Source organism: Platalea leucorodia, assembly GCF_965183815.1.
Source record: "Platalea leucorodia genome assembly, chromosome: 1".
In the NCBI taxonomy this organism is placed as follows: Eukaryota; Metazoa; Chordata; class Aves; order Pelecaniformes; family Threskiornithidae; genus Platalea; species Platalea leucorodia.
Window position 1 is genome coordinate 46289306 of NC_138823.1, and position 17100 is coordinate 46306405.

The 17100-nt window shown below is 42.9% G+C and overlaps 1 protein-coding gene across 1 annotated transcript in view; it reads right to left on the reverse strand.

The window, feature by feature from the left end:
- LOC309598408 (chloride channel protein C-like) overlaps positions 1 to 11573 on the reverse strand; it is a gene marked incomplete at both ends in the record, with an annotated part of 78621 nt that extends 67048 nt beyond the window's left edge. The window contains 5 exons of the mRNA XM_082328935.1: positions 2086 to 2178; positions 4290 to 4465; positions 5459 to 5539; positions 10294 to 10423; positions 11323 to 11573. Coding sequence (XP_082185061.1) covers positions 2086 to 2178; positions 4290 to 4465; positions 5459 to 5539; positions 10294 to 10423; positions 11323 to 11573 — 731 coding nt within the window. The remainder of the gene's footprint in view (positions 1 to 2085; positions 2179 to 4289; positions 4466 to 5458; positions 5540 to 10293; positions 10424 to 11322) is intronic.
- Positions 11574 to 17100: the final 5527 nt, after the last annotated feature.

A 17100-nucleotide genomic window follows, 5' to 3' on the forward strand; every position in this document is an offset into this window, starting at 1 on the left:
ATTATTATTTATTTTCCCACACACAACACAATTTGCTTTCCAAAGCACCCATTTCATTATATGAAAACAACATCCTGCATCAGACAAATGTTACATTTTTACAGAAGTGTGAATAACAGAGGGAATGATATAGAAAGAAGAAATAAAATCATGCTTGAATTCTACCTTGGAAAATTAGGTTTAAGTCCAGCCTTTGTGGATGGGGTGATGCTGACACATAAAATGCACTACTCACTAGTGCTCACCAGCTTATAAAACTTGCATCCTCTGGATGTGCTATCTGAGACCTCAGGGATAATTTACAGAAATGCTGAGCAGTCAGCACTAGCTGAAGTCAACAAGTATACAAAACACTTGAGTATTTTTAATATTAAGAAATGCCAAGTTCTCAGCAAAAAACCCCAACAGATCAGAGTCATCTCCAAACATTAGGGGGCCCTTTTGACTTCTCTGTGGTGTCCATAAATTTTATCAGTACAAAGATGGGTGGCAATGAAGATAATGGACAGAAAACAAGGAAAAAGATTAGAGAGCTCATGTGTCAAAACCCTTAACAAAGCCCACCAGTAAAGCTACACAAACAACTTCATGTTTGATATTTCCCAACTCACAAATGCTGAGTTAGATGCTCTTGTGCATGGATTTTTACTTACACGCTGTGTCTTCACAGTGACATTGTTTCCAGCAGCGGGGAACTCAAAAGGTACTGTATGCTGCCGTAAAAGCTGGGCAAGCTTTGCTTGGACACCTCCAACTTCTTGCTGCAGTCAGTTGTACATGCTACATGTCCCACCAGTAGGGCCAACAATGAAATTGGATCCCTCCTACACATCCATTACAGCTGCGCGGTGGAGGGACATCTTAAGATCCTTCAACATCCGAACGCGTGCTGAGTTACTGCTCTGCCTATGACTGTAGTTGGAGAGGGTACATCTCTTGAGCCTACTTAATAGCTCCAAAAGATACAGGGGGAGTGGGAGTCTTTCCACCTGGTCTTTGTAGAGAAGCGAGGTCTCGCTTAGACTGACATTTGTCTCTGCTGCTCACCAACAGCCCTCTCTGTGAAGGGGACTTCCACGCAACCTGTCTCTCACAGGGTGGCTCCTGACTGCAAGCTAACGCTTCTTTCTAATTATACTATAACTGGATCCTGCAGAGAAAAACAAAAATTCTCGCTGCTTCTCTTACTGCAATTGCTGATTTCTTCCATGTCTAGCATTTTGTTTAACTAGCACATCTCAGATTTATTTAAATGACTCATCTTAAAAGGCTACAGGCAAAGGAGATCCCGTATCTTCCCTTTGGTGCTTTTTGATTTTCTTTTAAGCTACAGACAGTTCACAGTGGCTGTTCATTTGAATCCTTTGTATTTCTTTAGGAAATTAACACATGGGAGTCTTTCTTTTTTTCCTTGCTTTAGGAAAAAAAAACAGTATTGTATAGGGTTTTGTACGTCAACATGACAATAAATACCATCCAGAAGACATAAACTGGTTTGTAATTTCTTTTTTCTGGAAACTAATCTCATTAATTTCAGTAGAACTGTTCACAAGAGAGAGCTTACCACAGTTATCTCACAGACACGCATGAGCAGAGAAGAGCCAGATTAAAAAACTGTCACAAACAATTTACTTTTTCAAAACTAGACAAATAAAGCAAGGCCCCCCTGTGCACATTGTGCAATCCCCATCATCTCTTTTTTCCCGGGCCAGCATCATTAATTTGAGGATAAAGCCTCTGTCTAAAAATCCTGCATTTTTCTCCATCCTTATACAACCCAAAAGGCAATGGGAAAAGGTCTTCAGTATTAATGTATTGTTTCGCAAGCATTCAATAAAACAATTTGGGAACTTTCTTTTAATTAAAGAACTTTAAAGTCATTTATTTAAACAACTTTCTTTTAATTAGAGTGGGTGGCTTTTTCCCCATTCCAAAGCGACAAACATTAGGAACGCTGCCGGAGCAGCATCTCCATTTCCCTTCCAGATGCAACGGGCTCACCGGCGACTCGCCAGACACCCCCAGGGAGCCGAGGGCGGGTGGCAGGTGCCCCCCCCGAGCCCCACAGCTCTGCCCATCACTTACTTATCAGCTGAATTCCGAAACCTGGTGAAGATTGGGAGGTGGACGCCAAGGGTGTCCGACTGCAGCTGACTCAGGCCACAACCCAGGAGAGCACTAAAAGTGATGTTGTATAATTGAGAGCACTCTTTTGGTAAATTATTCATAAATCAGCCACAGTTTAAAGGCAGGGGAGGACAGAGCCTTAGCCGGCGTGCAGCAGCAAAGCTAGATTGGTTTCAATATATTTAAACATGGAAAATGCGGAGCACATCTTTTAAATATGCAAAGTCTCATTGACATAAAGCAGGAGGCTATTAAAGACTTTCAGATTCTTGACTTGGAGATTCAAATGTCTCTTTTGCAAGGAGTGTTGTGATGATAGACCATGAAATGCCTTGTGAAGAACTGCATGTTAATGTCTGCCCAAGTGTGGTGACACGTCAGACTATAGCCCATCATTTCAATCATCTGTTCCCAGGTTAATGACCATGGCAGTCAGAACAGCCCTACTTCCAACAGAAGATGTGTAATGATTTAAATTATTACAGTGTGTTCCCAGGCAGCACTTAAAACTACATTTAAAAGGGAAAAAAATCATCCAAACCCTTAGTGAAATGAAAAGTCTATTCATTGTATCTTGGAAGACTTTTCTACAAGACTTAAATTAGGAGCCTTAACGAATCTCTCAGAGGCTTTTAGCAACTTACGTGTGTTTATGTTTAATAAAAATGGTGGAGGGTTCCAGCTAAATTAAATTAAACTAGCTCTTAATTCCTATGTTTTGAAAAGACATCACGTTAATACTGTGTTGACTTTCTTCATGGAAATATGATTCAATTCTTTGGCTCATGCATCGCTGTTACCAACCCAGCACAAAGGAAAAAAAAAAAAAAAAAATCACAGCTGCAGTCTCTGAGCTCCTGGAGACAAATGCCTGCAAGCAAAGAAAACAAAAGAAACCTAAAGGGAAAGCTAAACCTTGGTAATCATTGTCTGGAAGGTTTGTGGCTGCTCTGACTAACCATGCACTCCTATTTTTGAACATCTGAGTCATCCCCTAGGGTGCTGCACCGCCATGCAAATAAATAAATAAATATAAACCCAGGGAGTAACAGAAAATGTGAAAGGGTGGTGGGGAGGAGGATGGGTTTGGTCAGGGCGGTGAAGAGGAAGAGAACAAACCTCAAGGATGAATACTTTCCAAAACCAAAAAGGATCAGAAATAAAACAGCAAACCAGCCAACAAACAATCTATATCATATTAGCAGAGACCAATTTTACCATCTCTACTCAAGATAGGGTTTAATAATGGTAATAAAGTGCAGCAGGATTCTCCTCTAAACGGTGAATAACAGAAATTATGTCACTTACCAAAACAGAAAAGCCCAGAATCTGGCCTGCAGTTACTAAGTTTGGCTGTATTGCAACACAGTAAATTTTAAGAACCACTCTGACCTACAGAGCAGGACTGGGCAACCCTCCTCTCCCCTTCTCACAAGGCCCCAGACCACAATAGATGACGGAGATTCTCTTTCTTTGTGTATAGCAAGGGAGGATAAGAACATTATCCTTCAAAAAGACTATAAAGTCTACTTTTCCCTACCGAGAAACACAGTATTACACTACTGCATGAACAACAAGCAGCTCCAACCTGACTTGCAACCTGCAGAGCTTGCAAAGCAGCGTTGGGTTTCTGTGATCGCCCTTAGCTGGCACCAGCGGGTGCCGTGTTTGTAAGCTGGAAACATGGACACCAAGGGCCTGGCTGTCCATCGCTATGCACCTTGCACAGCCACTTACAGCATCTTTGCACATGGCTGTAAAATTGTTGCCCTTTTTGTGCGCAGCCACTTGAGACCGGTTTCATTTTTATACAGACTTTGCATAGGTAAAAGCAGTTATATGAGATGCAAAGCCGCCAGCAGGCCATAGCTGTGGGACAGGTTGCTTTGCAGAAACAAAGCTGACTGCAGTTGTCCAGGTAACTGCTTACTGAGCCTCACAGGGAATTGTACTAGGGAACCAAGCCAGTATTTAAAACACGCAGTGAAAAAATATTTTTCTTCACTGCATGGCATGAATATTTGTGCTAATGCAAAGGAGGGGACAGCAAAGGTGAAAAGAGCTTCCAATGCAGGGTGTTTTTTAAGCCAGCACTGCCACTAAGACATTGCAATCCCATACCCTCAGTCTGATAGCTTTAATTTTTGTTTGCTATTTCTTACCCCAAATGGATCATGGGACCTTCTGGCCCGCAGAAGAGCCCAGAGGCTACAGCCAGCACACATGAGACAAATGTCCCTAAAAAGGTCTTGATGTTAAAAAGATGTTGAATAGAAGTGCCATTCAAATACCCAATGATTTCTGGCAAGCCATATGGTGAACCTGCTGGGCAAAAGAACTCCAAAGGAAAAAAAAAAAAAAAAAAAAAAAAGAAAGAGAAACAGAGTCAACAATCCCTATATGTTGATGCGTTAGATGCGTCTATGGACACTGTTTTTAAGTCCAGCCCTCACCTTGCTCTGTTCACGAACAAACTTTCCCAGAATTAACAGGCAACGTAGATACACATCTAACTCCTGGCTACACACAAAAATTCAAGCTCCCAACAGTGTTGCTATACGTGTACTGGGGGGTAATGAGAGGAGAAAAGGACTGACAAGAGCCCCTGCCCCAGCACCCTGCCATCCCCCCTGAAGCCAACCAGCCTCTTGTCTTTGCACAGATTGTCTACATGGCAGGGTGTACATGTGAACCTGCGTGATTTGTCCAGTCAGTTCAGACTTTAGATAGCTTAAAACCGGTCAGTTATTACACGTGTAACAGCAAACTCCCTTTTCCTACTGTTACTGGATTTTAGGGTAAGTTCAGTAAAACATGCACTTTTTCTCTCACCTATGCTGTTAATTGCCTGCCTATAATTAAATTGAACACAGCAGGACAGTAAATGACAGAAAGGCTCAATGCTTTAGCCTTGCTGCCTCATAAAAGTACTGATCTGGGCTACAAGCGATACCCACATAGCACAGCTAAAAAATCAATCTAAAACCAGCAGTAACTTTTATATGGACTGATGGTCTTTGGCTTAGGCCCCTTCCAAACACCAAGTTTTCACAAGTTACACCAGCTGCCATTTGTATTTATATTATAAACACTGCACGCTAAGTGTAAATTGCATCACCACCACCACTGATTTCACCCCAGACACCTTCATACAAGTTATGGGCGGTGGAATCCAGCTTTAGGCTGAAGGCCAAGAAAGATCTCTCCCATTGGGTTGTATAATAGAGGGTTTTTTAAAAATAAAACACTGGATTAACCAGTATTTGGAAGAGCAAGAGATTTGCTTTACCACGGCGTTATAGGCTTGTTGAGCAGGAGATATGACACTTACCAGCACTGAGCCCGAAGAGAGAACCACCATGGCCAGCCCAGACCCAAGCGCACACAGCCAGGTCATGTGGATGTTGCCATCCTGTCCAGTTGACAAATAGATTATTACATTGGCACCCATAGACCACGTCCTGCTTTTCAATGACTTTTTATCCCACAGATTTCTGCAGGCAGAAGGTGTACCATAGTGAAAAACCAAAATATGCAGTGCACGCTCTTTAGAAGGACAGGAGTAACGGTAACGTGAATGATGACTTTCAGAGTCACGTCATGGTTTTTCTTTTTTCCAGGACTTCTTGCCCATCTCTAAAAACACTATAAAGGATATGTTGTTACTCATCAAGCCCCTTTTCAGGTCAGAAGCAGAGTTAAAGGACCTTAAGGAGATGCACAAGAAAATATTAAGTGGTGTCTTCAGGAGACATTTTGCCTGAATGGAGGCTTCAAAGTCTCACATTGGTAATTACCTTTATGAATTTGCAGCTATCATTAGCTATAGACAGAATATAGGCAAGCAAGTTCTTCCCTGCTTTATTTTAACTAAAAGGACATCTCTCATACTAGGCCTTCTCACATTTAAAAAACACGTTTCAGTCTCCCGGGGTTTTTGGTTTGTTTGTTTGTGCATGGGCTGACCACAGCCATGCTGTCTCCAGAACTCCTCAGCTCCTGCAGCGCTCAGCTGTGATTCACTGTGCGTGCAGGTCAAACACATCCCTTGCATTTCTGAGGTCACAGTGTTACAGCCAGCCACCACAGCCTTCCCGGCACCACGTCCCATCAAGGCTTTTGTAAGTGCATCGTGCAGCTCAGTCAAACAGCAAAGCAAAGTGCATGAAAATGAGTTTTGCTCATCCGTAGCTGAAGGAGGTATTTAGATGGGAAGGTCTTCCAGGGCAGGAATTACATGTTTGTACTGATGTCACAGCCTGTGAGAGCTTACCTCCTGTCCCTCTGTATTAGTTTAATACAATAGGACAAATTTTATAATACAACAGGACCAACAGTGTGTGTAACGGTTGTTGTGCTGCCCTGGAGTCAAACTGTGGTTTCTTTCTATATATTCTTTATTTATACTTCAGTGTGTATATATACACACATGCATGTATATACATACAAATGCATGTACACATGTATGCATGTGTATTCATCCACTGTTTATGTATTTTATAAACATACGTATAGTTTGTATATAAGAAACCCCAAGGAAATAATATTCCAAGAGCATTATATATGCTTTCCTCATGGAAAACCTAAACTTGTGCATTTCTTGGATATTCCCTCTGATATATTCAGTCTTCATCTGTTCCACAGAATAAGTCTTCCCTTCCATTTCTGTGAAGTGATTGAGATCTGTCCTTCAGCAGTTGGCAGCATTATTCCATTATCTTGATTTCACAGAATAGTGGAGAACACATCTGTGTCTCTCTTCTACTGGGGAGCCCAGAACTGGACCCAGTACTCCAGGTGTGGCCTCACCAGTGCTGAATAGAGGGGAAAGAATCACCTCCCTTGACCTGCTGGCAACACTCCTCCTAATGCAGCCCAGGAGGCTGTTGGCTGAATGGCAACACAATCATCTGGTCTGTCAAGCACTGCTTCCTTCCAGTTTTGCTTTTGTCTGCAAGTTTGACAAGGATGCACTCTGTCCCATCACCCAGGTCATTAGCGAAGATCTCCAACAGTGTTTGGCCCCAGCATTGACCCCCATGGTGACCAACCTCTAGCTGGACTTTGTGCATCACAAGGCTTTGAGCCCAGCAGTTCTGCCAGTTTTAAATCCATCTCACTGTCCACTTAGCTAACCCATACACCATCAGTTTGTCTCTGAGGATGTTGTAGGAGACAGCAATGAAAGCCTTGCTAAACTCAAGATAAACAACATCCACTGCTCCAGTCATCTCACTGTAGAAGGTTGTTATCCACTGTAAATCCATGCTGACTACACCCAATCGCCTTCTTGTCCTTCATACAGTTAGAAATGGTTTCCAGGATTATTTGCCATATCACCTTCCTGGGGCCAAGATGAGGTTGGCTGGCCTGTAGTTCCCTGGATCCTTCTTCTTGTCCTTCTTGAAGATAGGAGTGACACTGGCCTCCTCCAGTCCTCAGGAACCTCTCCTCAGTTGCCATGACCTTTCAAAGATAATTGAGAGTGGCCTCACAATGACATCAGCCAGCTCCCTCAGGGAAGGTATTGAGTACCTTGGCCAAAAGTTACCAAGTTCTTTGTCACCAAGTCCCCTACCCAGTACAACAACAAGCCCACGTTTTTCCTAGTCTTCCTTTTGATTGCTGATGTACCTGTAGACACCTCCTTCCCTTCTTGTTGCCCTTCAACATCCCTTATCAGATTCAACTCCAGGTGCACTTTGGCTTTCCTAACCCCATCCCTGCACACTCAGACAATGTCTCTGTATTCCTCCTGGGTCACCTGTCCCTGTTTCCACCTCTTGTGTACTTCCTTTTTATGTTTGAGTTTTGTGAGGAGCTTCCTGTCACCTTTTGCTTGATATCCTGCTGTGCTGGTTTTGGCTGGGATAGAGTTAATTTTCTTCATAGTAGCTAGTAGGGGCTATGCTTTGGATTTGTGCTGGAAACAGTGTTGGTAACTCAGGGATGTTTTAGTTATTGCTGAGCAGTGCTTACACAGAGTCAAGGCTTTTTCTGCTTCTCACCCCACCCCACCAGCGAGCTGGCTGGGGGAGCACAAGAAGCTGGGAGGGGACACAGCTGGGACAGCTGACCCCAGCTGACCAAAGGGATATTCCATACCATATGATGTCTGCTCAGCATATAAAGCTGGGGGAAGGAGGAGGAAGTGGGAGACGTTCGGAGTGATGGCGTTCGTCTTCCCAAGTAACGGTTACATGTGATGGAGCCCTGCTTTCCTGGGGATGGCTGAACACCTGCCTGCTGATGGGAAGTAGTGAATAAATTCCTTGTTTTGCTTTGCTTGCATGCATGGCTTTTGCTTTAGCTATTAAACTGTGTTTATCTCAACCCACAAGTTTTCTCAGTTTTACTCTTTTGATTATCTCCCCTAACCCACCAAGCGGCTGGGTGGTGCTTAGTTACCAGCTAGGGTTAAACCACAACACCTGGTCATTGGTGTGGACTGTTCTTCACCATGGAGGAGATAATCCCTGGAAACCAACCAGCCCTCTTGGACCCTTATTCTCTCCAGGATGGTCTCCTTTGGGATTCTTTCAAGCAGATCCCTGAACAGACCAAAGTGCTCTCCTGAGGTCCAGAATTGTGATCCTGCTTTTTGCTTTTTCTCCCTCATCTCAGGATCCTGCATGCCACCATCTCATGGTCACTGCTGCTCCCAACCTTCTCATCCCTGGCCATTCTTTCCTTGTCTGTAAGTATGAGGTCCAGCAGAGCATGTCCCCCCACTGGCTTCTCGATCATATATCAGGAAGCTGTTATCAACGCACTCCAGAAACCTCGTGGATTGCTTGTGCCCTGCTGTGTTGTCCTTCCAGGAGATATGGAGGTGGTTCGCTAAAGACCCCCACGAGAATCTGGTCAGTGACCATGAGACTTGTTCCGATTGTCTGAAGACAGCCTTGTCTAATTCTTCATGAGCTGGTGGTCTATAGCAGACACCCACAACAACATCACACATGTTGGTGTGCCCTCTAACCCTGATCTGCAAGCTCTCAGCTGACTCTCATCTGTCCCAAGGCAGAGCTCCATCCATTCCCACTGCTTTCTCACAAAAAAGAGCAACCGCCCCTCCTAACCATCCCAGTCTGTCCTTCCTAAAGAGCCTGTATCCAGCCACTGCAGCATTCCAGCAGCGTCAGCTGTCTCACCATATCTGTGCAGACAAGGAGCTCATCTGACATGCTCCAGCCTCAGCGAGAGGCCCCAGGCACTGCCCGCAGCCCCAGACCTGCAGAGCTGCACCATCCCTCGGGAGCTTGCTCTGGGTTGTGGCATCTGCTGAGTCAGGGGTAATTTCTCCCCTGGGTGCTGGGGACCATCTCCAGCATCTCCTTGCCACTGCTGACGAGCACAAAAGCACTGTCAGCCCAGTCCCTGGCCCCCTTCTGCACAAATTGCTGTGCCTGCTGGCTGCAAGCTGTGCTTGATGGTTATACAGGCTCCCCTCAGCACCGGCTGACAGGATGGATGCCTGGCCCTCCCTGGTCAGGATGCAGCTGGAACAAAAGCTCAAATCCCCTTTCTCACAAACAGCTCTTCAGTATTCATACTATCTACCATAGATATCACAAACCAGGTGAAAATTTTACCACCTGCTTCTCTCTATAGGTGAGAAAAACAAGCAGTCAGGGTCAGAGATGCCTTAACATTTACATTGGTTTTAGCCGTTCAGTGATTTTTACCACCACCATCCCAATTATCACAGAGGTGATGACATCCCTCAAGGACAAATGAATCATCCCACAATAATCTATTACAGCATTAGCAAAAGATAGCTGCCCCAGACATAGAAAGAAATAATGTATCTGATACCAGGTCCACATTCACCAAGCACCTTAAGAGAAACCTAATCCCTTCCCTTGGACGTCAACAATACCTAAAGCAGCACGTGCCCCTTATGTACAAGGAGGAAGAGGAAGGCCACGATATTTTACAGACTGCCTTCATCAATCTCATGACAAGAACACCATCAGATATTATACTGTGCCATAGGCTAAATTGTAGCAAAGGACACCAAAGCATGCCTACACGAAGCAGGACAGGATATCTGATGTCCACACCCACGTAGACAGGCAGCACCCCTAGCCAGTTAAAGCTTTGCAATGTGAGTTTTCTAATAAACAAACACAGAAGAGGTCACTCTGACTTTCTCTTGCTCACCTGCAGGTAATTTTCCACCAGGTCCCATTTCAATTTGATGAGGGAGTCAATTATCTGATGAATCAAAAACCCCAGCGTCCCAACTGCTGTTCCGATTAGCCCCATCAGCAGCCATCGATCCCACTCTTTTCTAGAAATAGGAAAACACAGTTACCTCTCAGCCTATAGCACAGGACTCCTTGCCATGCTTCCTCTCACAAACATACAAGTTCCATTTTTAGAGCACTTTGATTATTAACTGTAACTGCATGAGACAGAGGCTGGTTTTGCCAATATCTCTTTAAAAAGCGTACACTCGACACAGCCTTCCCTTCAGGTGAAAGCCATTGCCATTTGGGTAAGGAACATGGTTGGATGTTTTGGTTTTATAACATGTAAGTAGCAGTGCCATCTGCTTTCAGATGCTGACTGATGCCATCTCAAAACTCAATTATGTGACTTGGTAATTAAGCATTCAGTAGAGCACTCAGAACTCATTTCAAAGTAATTCCTGTTCTCTTCTACTGCAACTAACGCACTGAGCACCTATCCTATAAACGTGCAAACCTTTTCCTCTAGTTTCTGTCTTTCCTAAACTTATACTTCTAATAATAATTGTGCACCAGCAATAATTTCTGATTTATTTCTAGTATCATCTAGGACTAGAGCACCCCTACTGAGATGCAAACACCATGTTTCCTGCAGATTACACTAAGAGGCAGTGAATGTCAAGAAAAGTCGCAGTAAGAGAACATTCCCCCAAACCTCTGCAAAGTCTCTTCCTTTTAAGTTGTATGCAATGAGTAGTTAATAAAATTTTTTTTTGCATATTCAATAATCTGTCAAGAGCAAAGGCATAAGCACTTTAAAAAAATGCTTTTAATCAAAGTTGCTTGACACTTGGCCCCCTTCTACATTCTATTAAAGTATTTTCCTATGTAAAACAATAAATAGCATTTTCTTAATTCCTTCTGCTATCAGGCATCTCCCTGGATCATCCAAATTACCCATAGCTTAGAGGCAACGTAACAGTATTTAAGGTAAGTTTACCTGTATGTTTTCTCCTGTAGCCACTTCTTATAAACTTTACTGTGTGAAGGCAAATAATCCAAACTCTCATGGGCTATCAGGTGTTCTCTCTCCTCCTCCTTGCAGTGATAATATGCTAAACTGCTTCTGCTGATGCTGCATTGCCTCCTAAAATCCTGAGAATGAATCAAATCAGGCCCATGATCTTCTGCCATTAGCATCTCCTCTTCACCATTTTCCACGTGTGTCCTATGGGAAAAAAGTGATGACATTACAGTGGCCTCCAAGGATCTTTGGGATGCCAGCAAGAACGATGTGAGCCCAAGATCAGTCTCCTTGAGACTGAAAGAGAGAGGAATGGAAAACCACACAAGGATGGAGTAGCTGTGGCGCAGAGGTTGGCTGGTTTGTGTTTGGCCTCGGTTTGCTGTGGCTGTGCATAGACCCAGCACAGTCGAAGCAACGGGAACTTGTCTGAGCTGGAGCTCTCTGGTGAAGAAGTCACTGCAAGGACAGACCAACCACTATAGCAACATTATCGCACCAGCTCCTTGCTGACTGTTCAGAGGGCAGGGATGTTTAAACCGTAGGGGCTTTGTTTTAAAAAGATGATCAGTTGCTGCGCTTTGGGCTGCCCGAAGAACTTGATCCACTAATCTAATCACACAATTTAATTAAATAAAACAAAATCTAGGTTGCAGTGACATTCAGTTAAACCCTGAATTTTTGGTATTATTATTATATTTTCAGTATTACTCAGCACCCTAAAAAAGCTTATTCTCTAACACAATTTCCTTTGAATTTACACACCAAATTTCTATTATACAGATAGATAAAAAACATTTGCTAGACTACCAAGTTCACCACAGCTTGGGAACTTTACCCAAGGTAGTTTGCAAGTTGGCAGTTCAATCAAAGCAGAAAAAGACTTGATGCATGTCAAATATTTACTGTAAAGAAAAATCTGTAACATGCTGTGTGTTTGCCACGTCCAAGGCATGTTTTTGGTTACCGAAAACAGAGGAAAGAAAGATTGCTGCTGCTCTCCACTTACTGGCATGTGGACCAATTTGGACAGGTATCATCTCAAATAACGAGGAAACAAGTAGTTCCTGGTTGTCAGTTAATGAGTACTAAATGGCAAGAGAGAAAAAGATTTTTACACAAGCCATATGCAATTTATCTGAAACCAAGCCTTTTGGACCTATGTATTTTGCAATGCTGAAAGTTTCCTTGTGGCCCACTACTCACACTTCTCAAATGTAACGAAATACGTCGCCAAAGCAATACTGCCCAGGGCAGGGGGGCACCTCCAGATCAGGATATAGCAATGGCCTCAGTCCAATTTCTTATACCATGACTGTGGTTTTTTGCCAGCTCCATCAGGCATTTCATTCTAGAGATTTCAAAAGTACTATGCAAATTCCAGACCTGGCAACTCTCAGTCTGAGAAAAAAAGAGAAAGAGTTAAAGAAAAGAAGAAAAGTGATCTAGGTGGAAAGCAAAGACTTTAGAAAATAATTGTTGCTGGAAAATGTGTGAATGGCTCCGAGCAACAGTAAATGCATTAGAAAAGTTAACATTACTTTCCTCACATCCCTTACGATGTAGGGAAATAAATTTATCTTTGCCACCAGTGTATCCATAAAGAAGTTGTCTGCCAACAAACCACATTGCGTGATCAATTAAATCACTCCAGTCGAAGGTGAACTGAGAAGGAATAGCCAGGTCCTGACTCTGATTTTGACCTGTTCTGATCTAAAAAGTGGTACGTGCTTTATTAAACACAGTGGCTCAGACCTTAGATTTGGGTTTAAGCACAAAAATGTTTTCAGATTAGACTGCTAATTTGTGCTTGTACAAAAGCTGGGTTTAACTAGTCCTATGCCAAGTTTAAAATGGAGCAAAGGAAAGCAGAGCCCAGACGGTGAAAAGCAGGCACCTGAGCAGGGCTCCTGGCTAGGACCCCACCGCTGCTTCATTCAGGGATGCCCTGTCTGGCTACCACGAGGTCTCCATTTAGCCCATTTCTTTATTTCTGGAACATGGGAATTTGTATGATGTCATTTTCTAGTTGTGTTAGGTCAAACTGGTATATATGAATAGATCTGGGTATTATAGAGACTGCAGCATAAACAGAAATACAAAGTCCACTGAACAATACAGGGAAAAAAAAAAAAAAACAACCCTGAAACTAAAGCTACCTTTCTAGGGGAAAGGGATGAGGCTGTCACACTGCTCACAGACAACGCAGACATACCTCATTCCCTGGTACAAGGATTTGTTATGTAAACAGGACGGCTGTTTTTCCTCCAACAGGAACACCATTCCCAGCCGTAAGAGCACACCTGAGCATTTGTCTTTGCTGTCCCTAGTTGCCAGAAGGCCGAAGCTGACAACTCTTCTTCCATCAGGCGTGAATCCAACCCAGTCCCCGCAGCAGCGGCTCAGCTGTACTGCAAATTCTCACAGGCACCCGCTCATGCATTCAAAATTTTAAAAAACAAAATGAGTGAGACTGGGTTTTAAAACTTTGACCCCTCTTTTTTCTTTTTTCCCCCACAGACTCCTCTATAGTTAACTTAAACCCACCAGTACACTCACTTATCTGAAATGCGTTTCATGAACCTCTGAGCAGCAGTGCACAAATGGCCAGGGTCCAAAAGCTAGAAGGCAAAAAGCCTTTGAGATTGCAGGGGGGCACAGCTGCATCCCAGAGATGCAGGAGTTGAGACAACTCTACGGAGGACAGACAAGGCCTTACAAAATATACACACACACACAGGGCATTTGTTCATTATTTTACAACGAAACCTGAAGACATTTTCCCTCCGTAACAGAAAAAATAGTTGCTTTCAGAATACTTAGATGAAGGCGGCAAATGCAGATTGGGGTTATAAAAGCATCCTGTACCAGAAATTCCTCTGCTAGAAATACATACTGCTTAATTGCCCTGTTAGAATTTGACCCAAAACCTATGCATTTTGGCTGTCGTTGTTAAATACGCTCCCCACACCCACCCACCTCTGAATGCAAACATGAGTTTTCATCTTTCGTCTGCAGAGTATTTTGGAGGGTGCATTATCAGTCCTGCAAAGTCTGCGTAAGGGTTGTCCTGCTTTCTGCAATAAGTTTTCATCTCCAAACATCACACGATGATCTCTCTGTTTAGTCTGCGTTCATCACCACAAAAAGCTAGTAGCTACACGCTTCTTTGAGTAAATGCTTTAAGGATTCAAGTTATAAATTGAATTTCACTTAGTTGGGGGAGAGTTATGAAATATCAATGTGGGGGAAAAAGCATGCTTTCAAGCTGCCAAGACCCCATTTGGGAGCCATGGAGCTCCTTGTCCCACTCCCAAGCAGCTGCCATGCAGACCACGGGACTCCTTGCACAAGGGCGAGGGCAGAGCAAGGAGGGTGGGCAGACACCAGCATGGCTCTCCTCCTCGGTAAGCACTAGCCTGCCGGTCCAACACAAAGCTTTGAGCTACGCTATCTGACTCCTCTCCCAAACTGGGGAGAAGGAGCAACACAATTTCAGTTGCCTAAATGTCTTCTAAGTGCAAGAGTACGTGCATGCATGCACATGCACCTGTTCTTTACCTTTTAGAAGAGGAGGGTGGAATAATCCCAACCAATACTGTGAAAATACAAAATAAGTACTGCTAAATTACAAGTCACATCAAATAAGAACTATCCACCAAACAGCATTAGCGATACAGCATGAATTTAATACCAAAATATTTTGCCACTTGTCTTTAAATACTACAGACATAAATCAGATTCCAGCTATTACACATAAAAGCACCTACAACAGAACTCCAGTTCTTGCTATGGTGGTTGTACTAAACCACTCCTACCTGGGCACAAATTACCAGTCACCTGTGTATCTAGATGGTTAAATAATGTAATTTCAGCTCTGCAGTAGCAGGAATGTAAAAATCAAGCAAATATTTAGTTGGCACCCCCAGTTTTATGTAGACAGAGAACGGTCTATTTTTTGAATGGTGTCAGTAGTTGTATATACTTAAATTATACGAATTCCTGCCCTCTCCACTGGCCCCTTGTCTTCAGCTACAGGCTTGTTAGTGCAGCGTATGTGATTTGTGCATCTGTCAAGTGAAGCAGTACACCATTTTTGCTGGCTTCTGTTTTAATACTAATTATCATACAGATATAGAATCATAAAATCACAAAAATACAGCAAAGCATTAGAGATTGAGAGTTAACATTGTTACACTGAGTGAATAACAATTCCAAACAAATCTGAAGGTAAAAGTGGAGAGTATTTGAAACACCAGAAGAAACAGTTACGACTAAGGAACATGAGCAGTTCAGAATATATTTTTAAGATTGAAAGCGGGGCAGTAGAATGAAGACCTTCCAAAGCCGTACGCTATTCACAGCATCCCACTCTGAAGATCAAAACCATTACACTACTAATTGAGGTGACACTCAAAGATTTTAAATAATGAGTGTTTAATGCGCAATCTGAATGACAGCTCAAGGAAGCAAATATAGTGACTGAACAGCGATATAAAAACATTGCTAACTAGAAACATCATGGCTATAAATTTTCATTTCACATTATTTCAGTACTTCAAAGTTACAGCATTTAAGGAATGAAAGTATAGCACTAAGTTCGCATGAGAATTTTGGTATAACTGCAATGACTCATACATTTGATGCTGACTGTAAGGACGTAGACGTTTGACACATTTTCTGATAAGGCTGTAACAAATCTAATATATTGTTACAGGTTACTAGTACCTTATGAGATAGTAAATTTAATCTGCGAATCTTCATACAGAAAAAAAGTGTACATACAATAGGAAACGGCGTCAGAAAACACAAACCAAGATGACTATGACTGCCTCCATGAATCCTGAAACTGTGATGTGGTGGCAAGGAGTCATTTTAGAGATTTCTCAGAAGCTGACGGTCCCATAGCCTGAAGTGTGACACACCACCCAGAGACGAGAAATAATGCTCCCTCCTGAGACCGCAGTCCAGCAAACAACAAACAGTGGAAGAAACAGTTGGCCAGAAAACACAGCGGTCAGGGTTGCTGACAAAAGCAACGAGCTTTTAGCGTAGACTTTTCTAACTAATAGTATTGACTCTATTAACTACACGCATACATTTCAACTTAAAACTGCCGATCACCCATCACTTAGATTAACCTGGGACTAAAGAGCCAGCCGCCAGCATCCCACGCTTCCATGCTTTTGGTTTACACAGCTCCTCATGGTGGCAAATTTTGCCTATCAAAACCTGAAAGAAACGGAGTCATCTCAACCTGCTGTACTTCACCACAATGTTTAACAATTTTAAATGCAGGAATACTGCATCTCAAAAAAGTGAGAGAGGTGAATAGAACTGGGTTAAGTCCTGTCAGGCTGAATTTAAGGAGCTCCAAGTGCTAGTTCATCTCCCAAAGTCATTCTGCGAGGCTCAACCCTCGCTCCCACATTAACCCAATTTTCATGACACTGGAAAGATCTGCTAGAAACACTCTCTTCCACATCTTCATGACAACTTCACAGCTCTACTGGTTGAGCTGCTCTCATCCTAATTGTAACAGCTTTTATTCCTGTGACAATGGGGAAAAAATAGCCCATTTTTCATGGTCTATTCTCAAGTCAAGTCAGCACAGATGTGTTTACCTCTACCAGGTTTCTTCTTTTCTTGATAATTTTTAATCAGTAGAAATTGCAGAGGGAAATCAAACCCTCCCCCCCTTCTCATTCTTGCATGTGTAAAAGTATAATAATAGTAATATAATAATAATTCAAA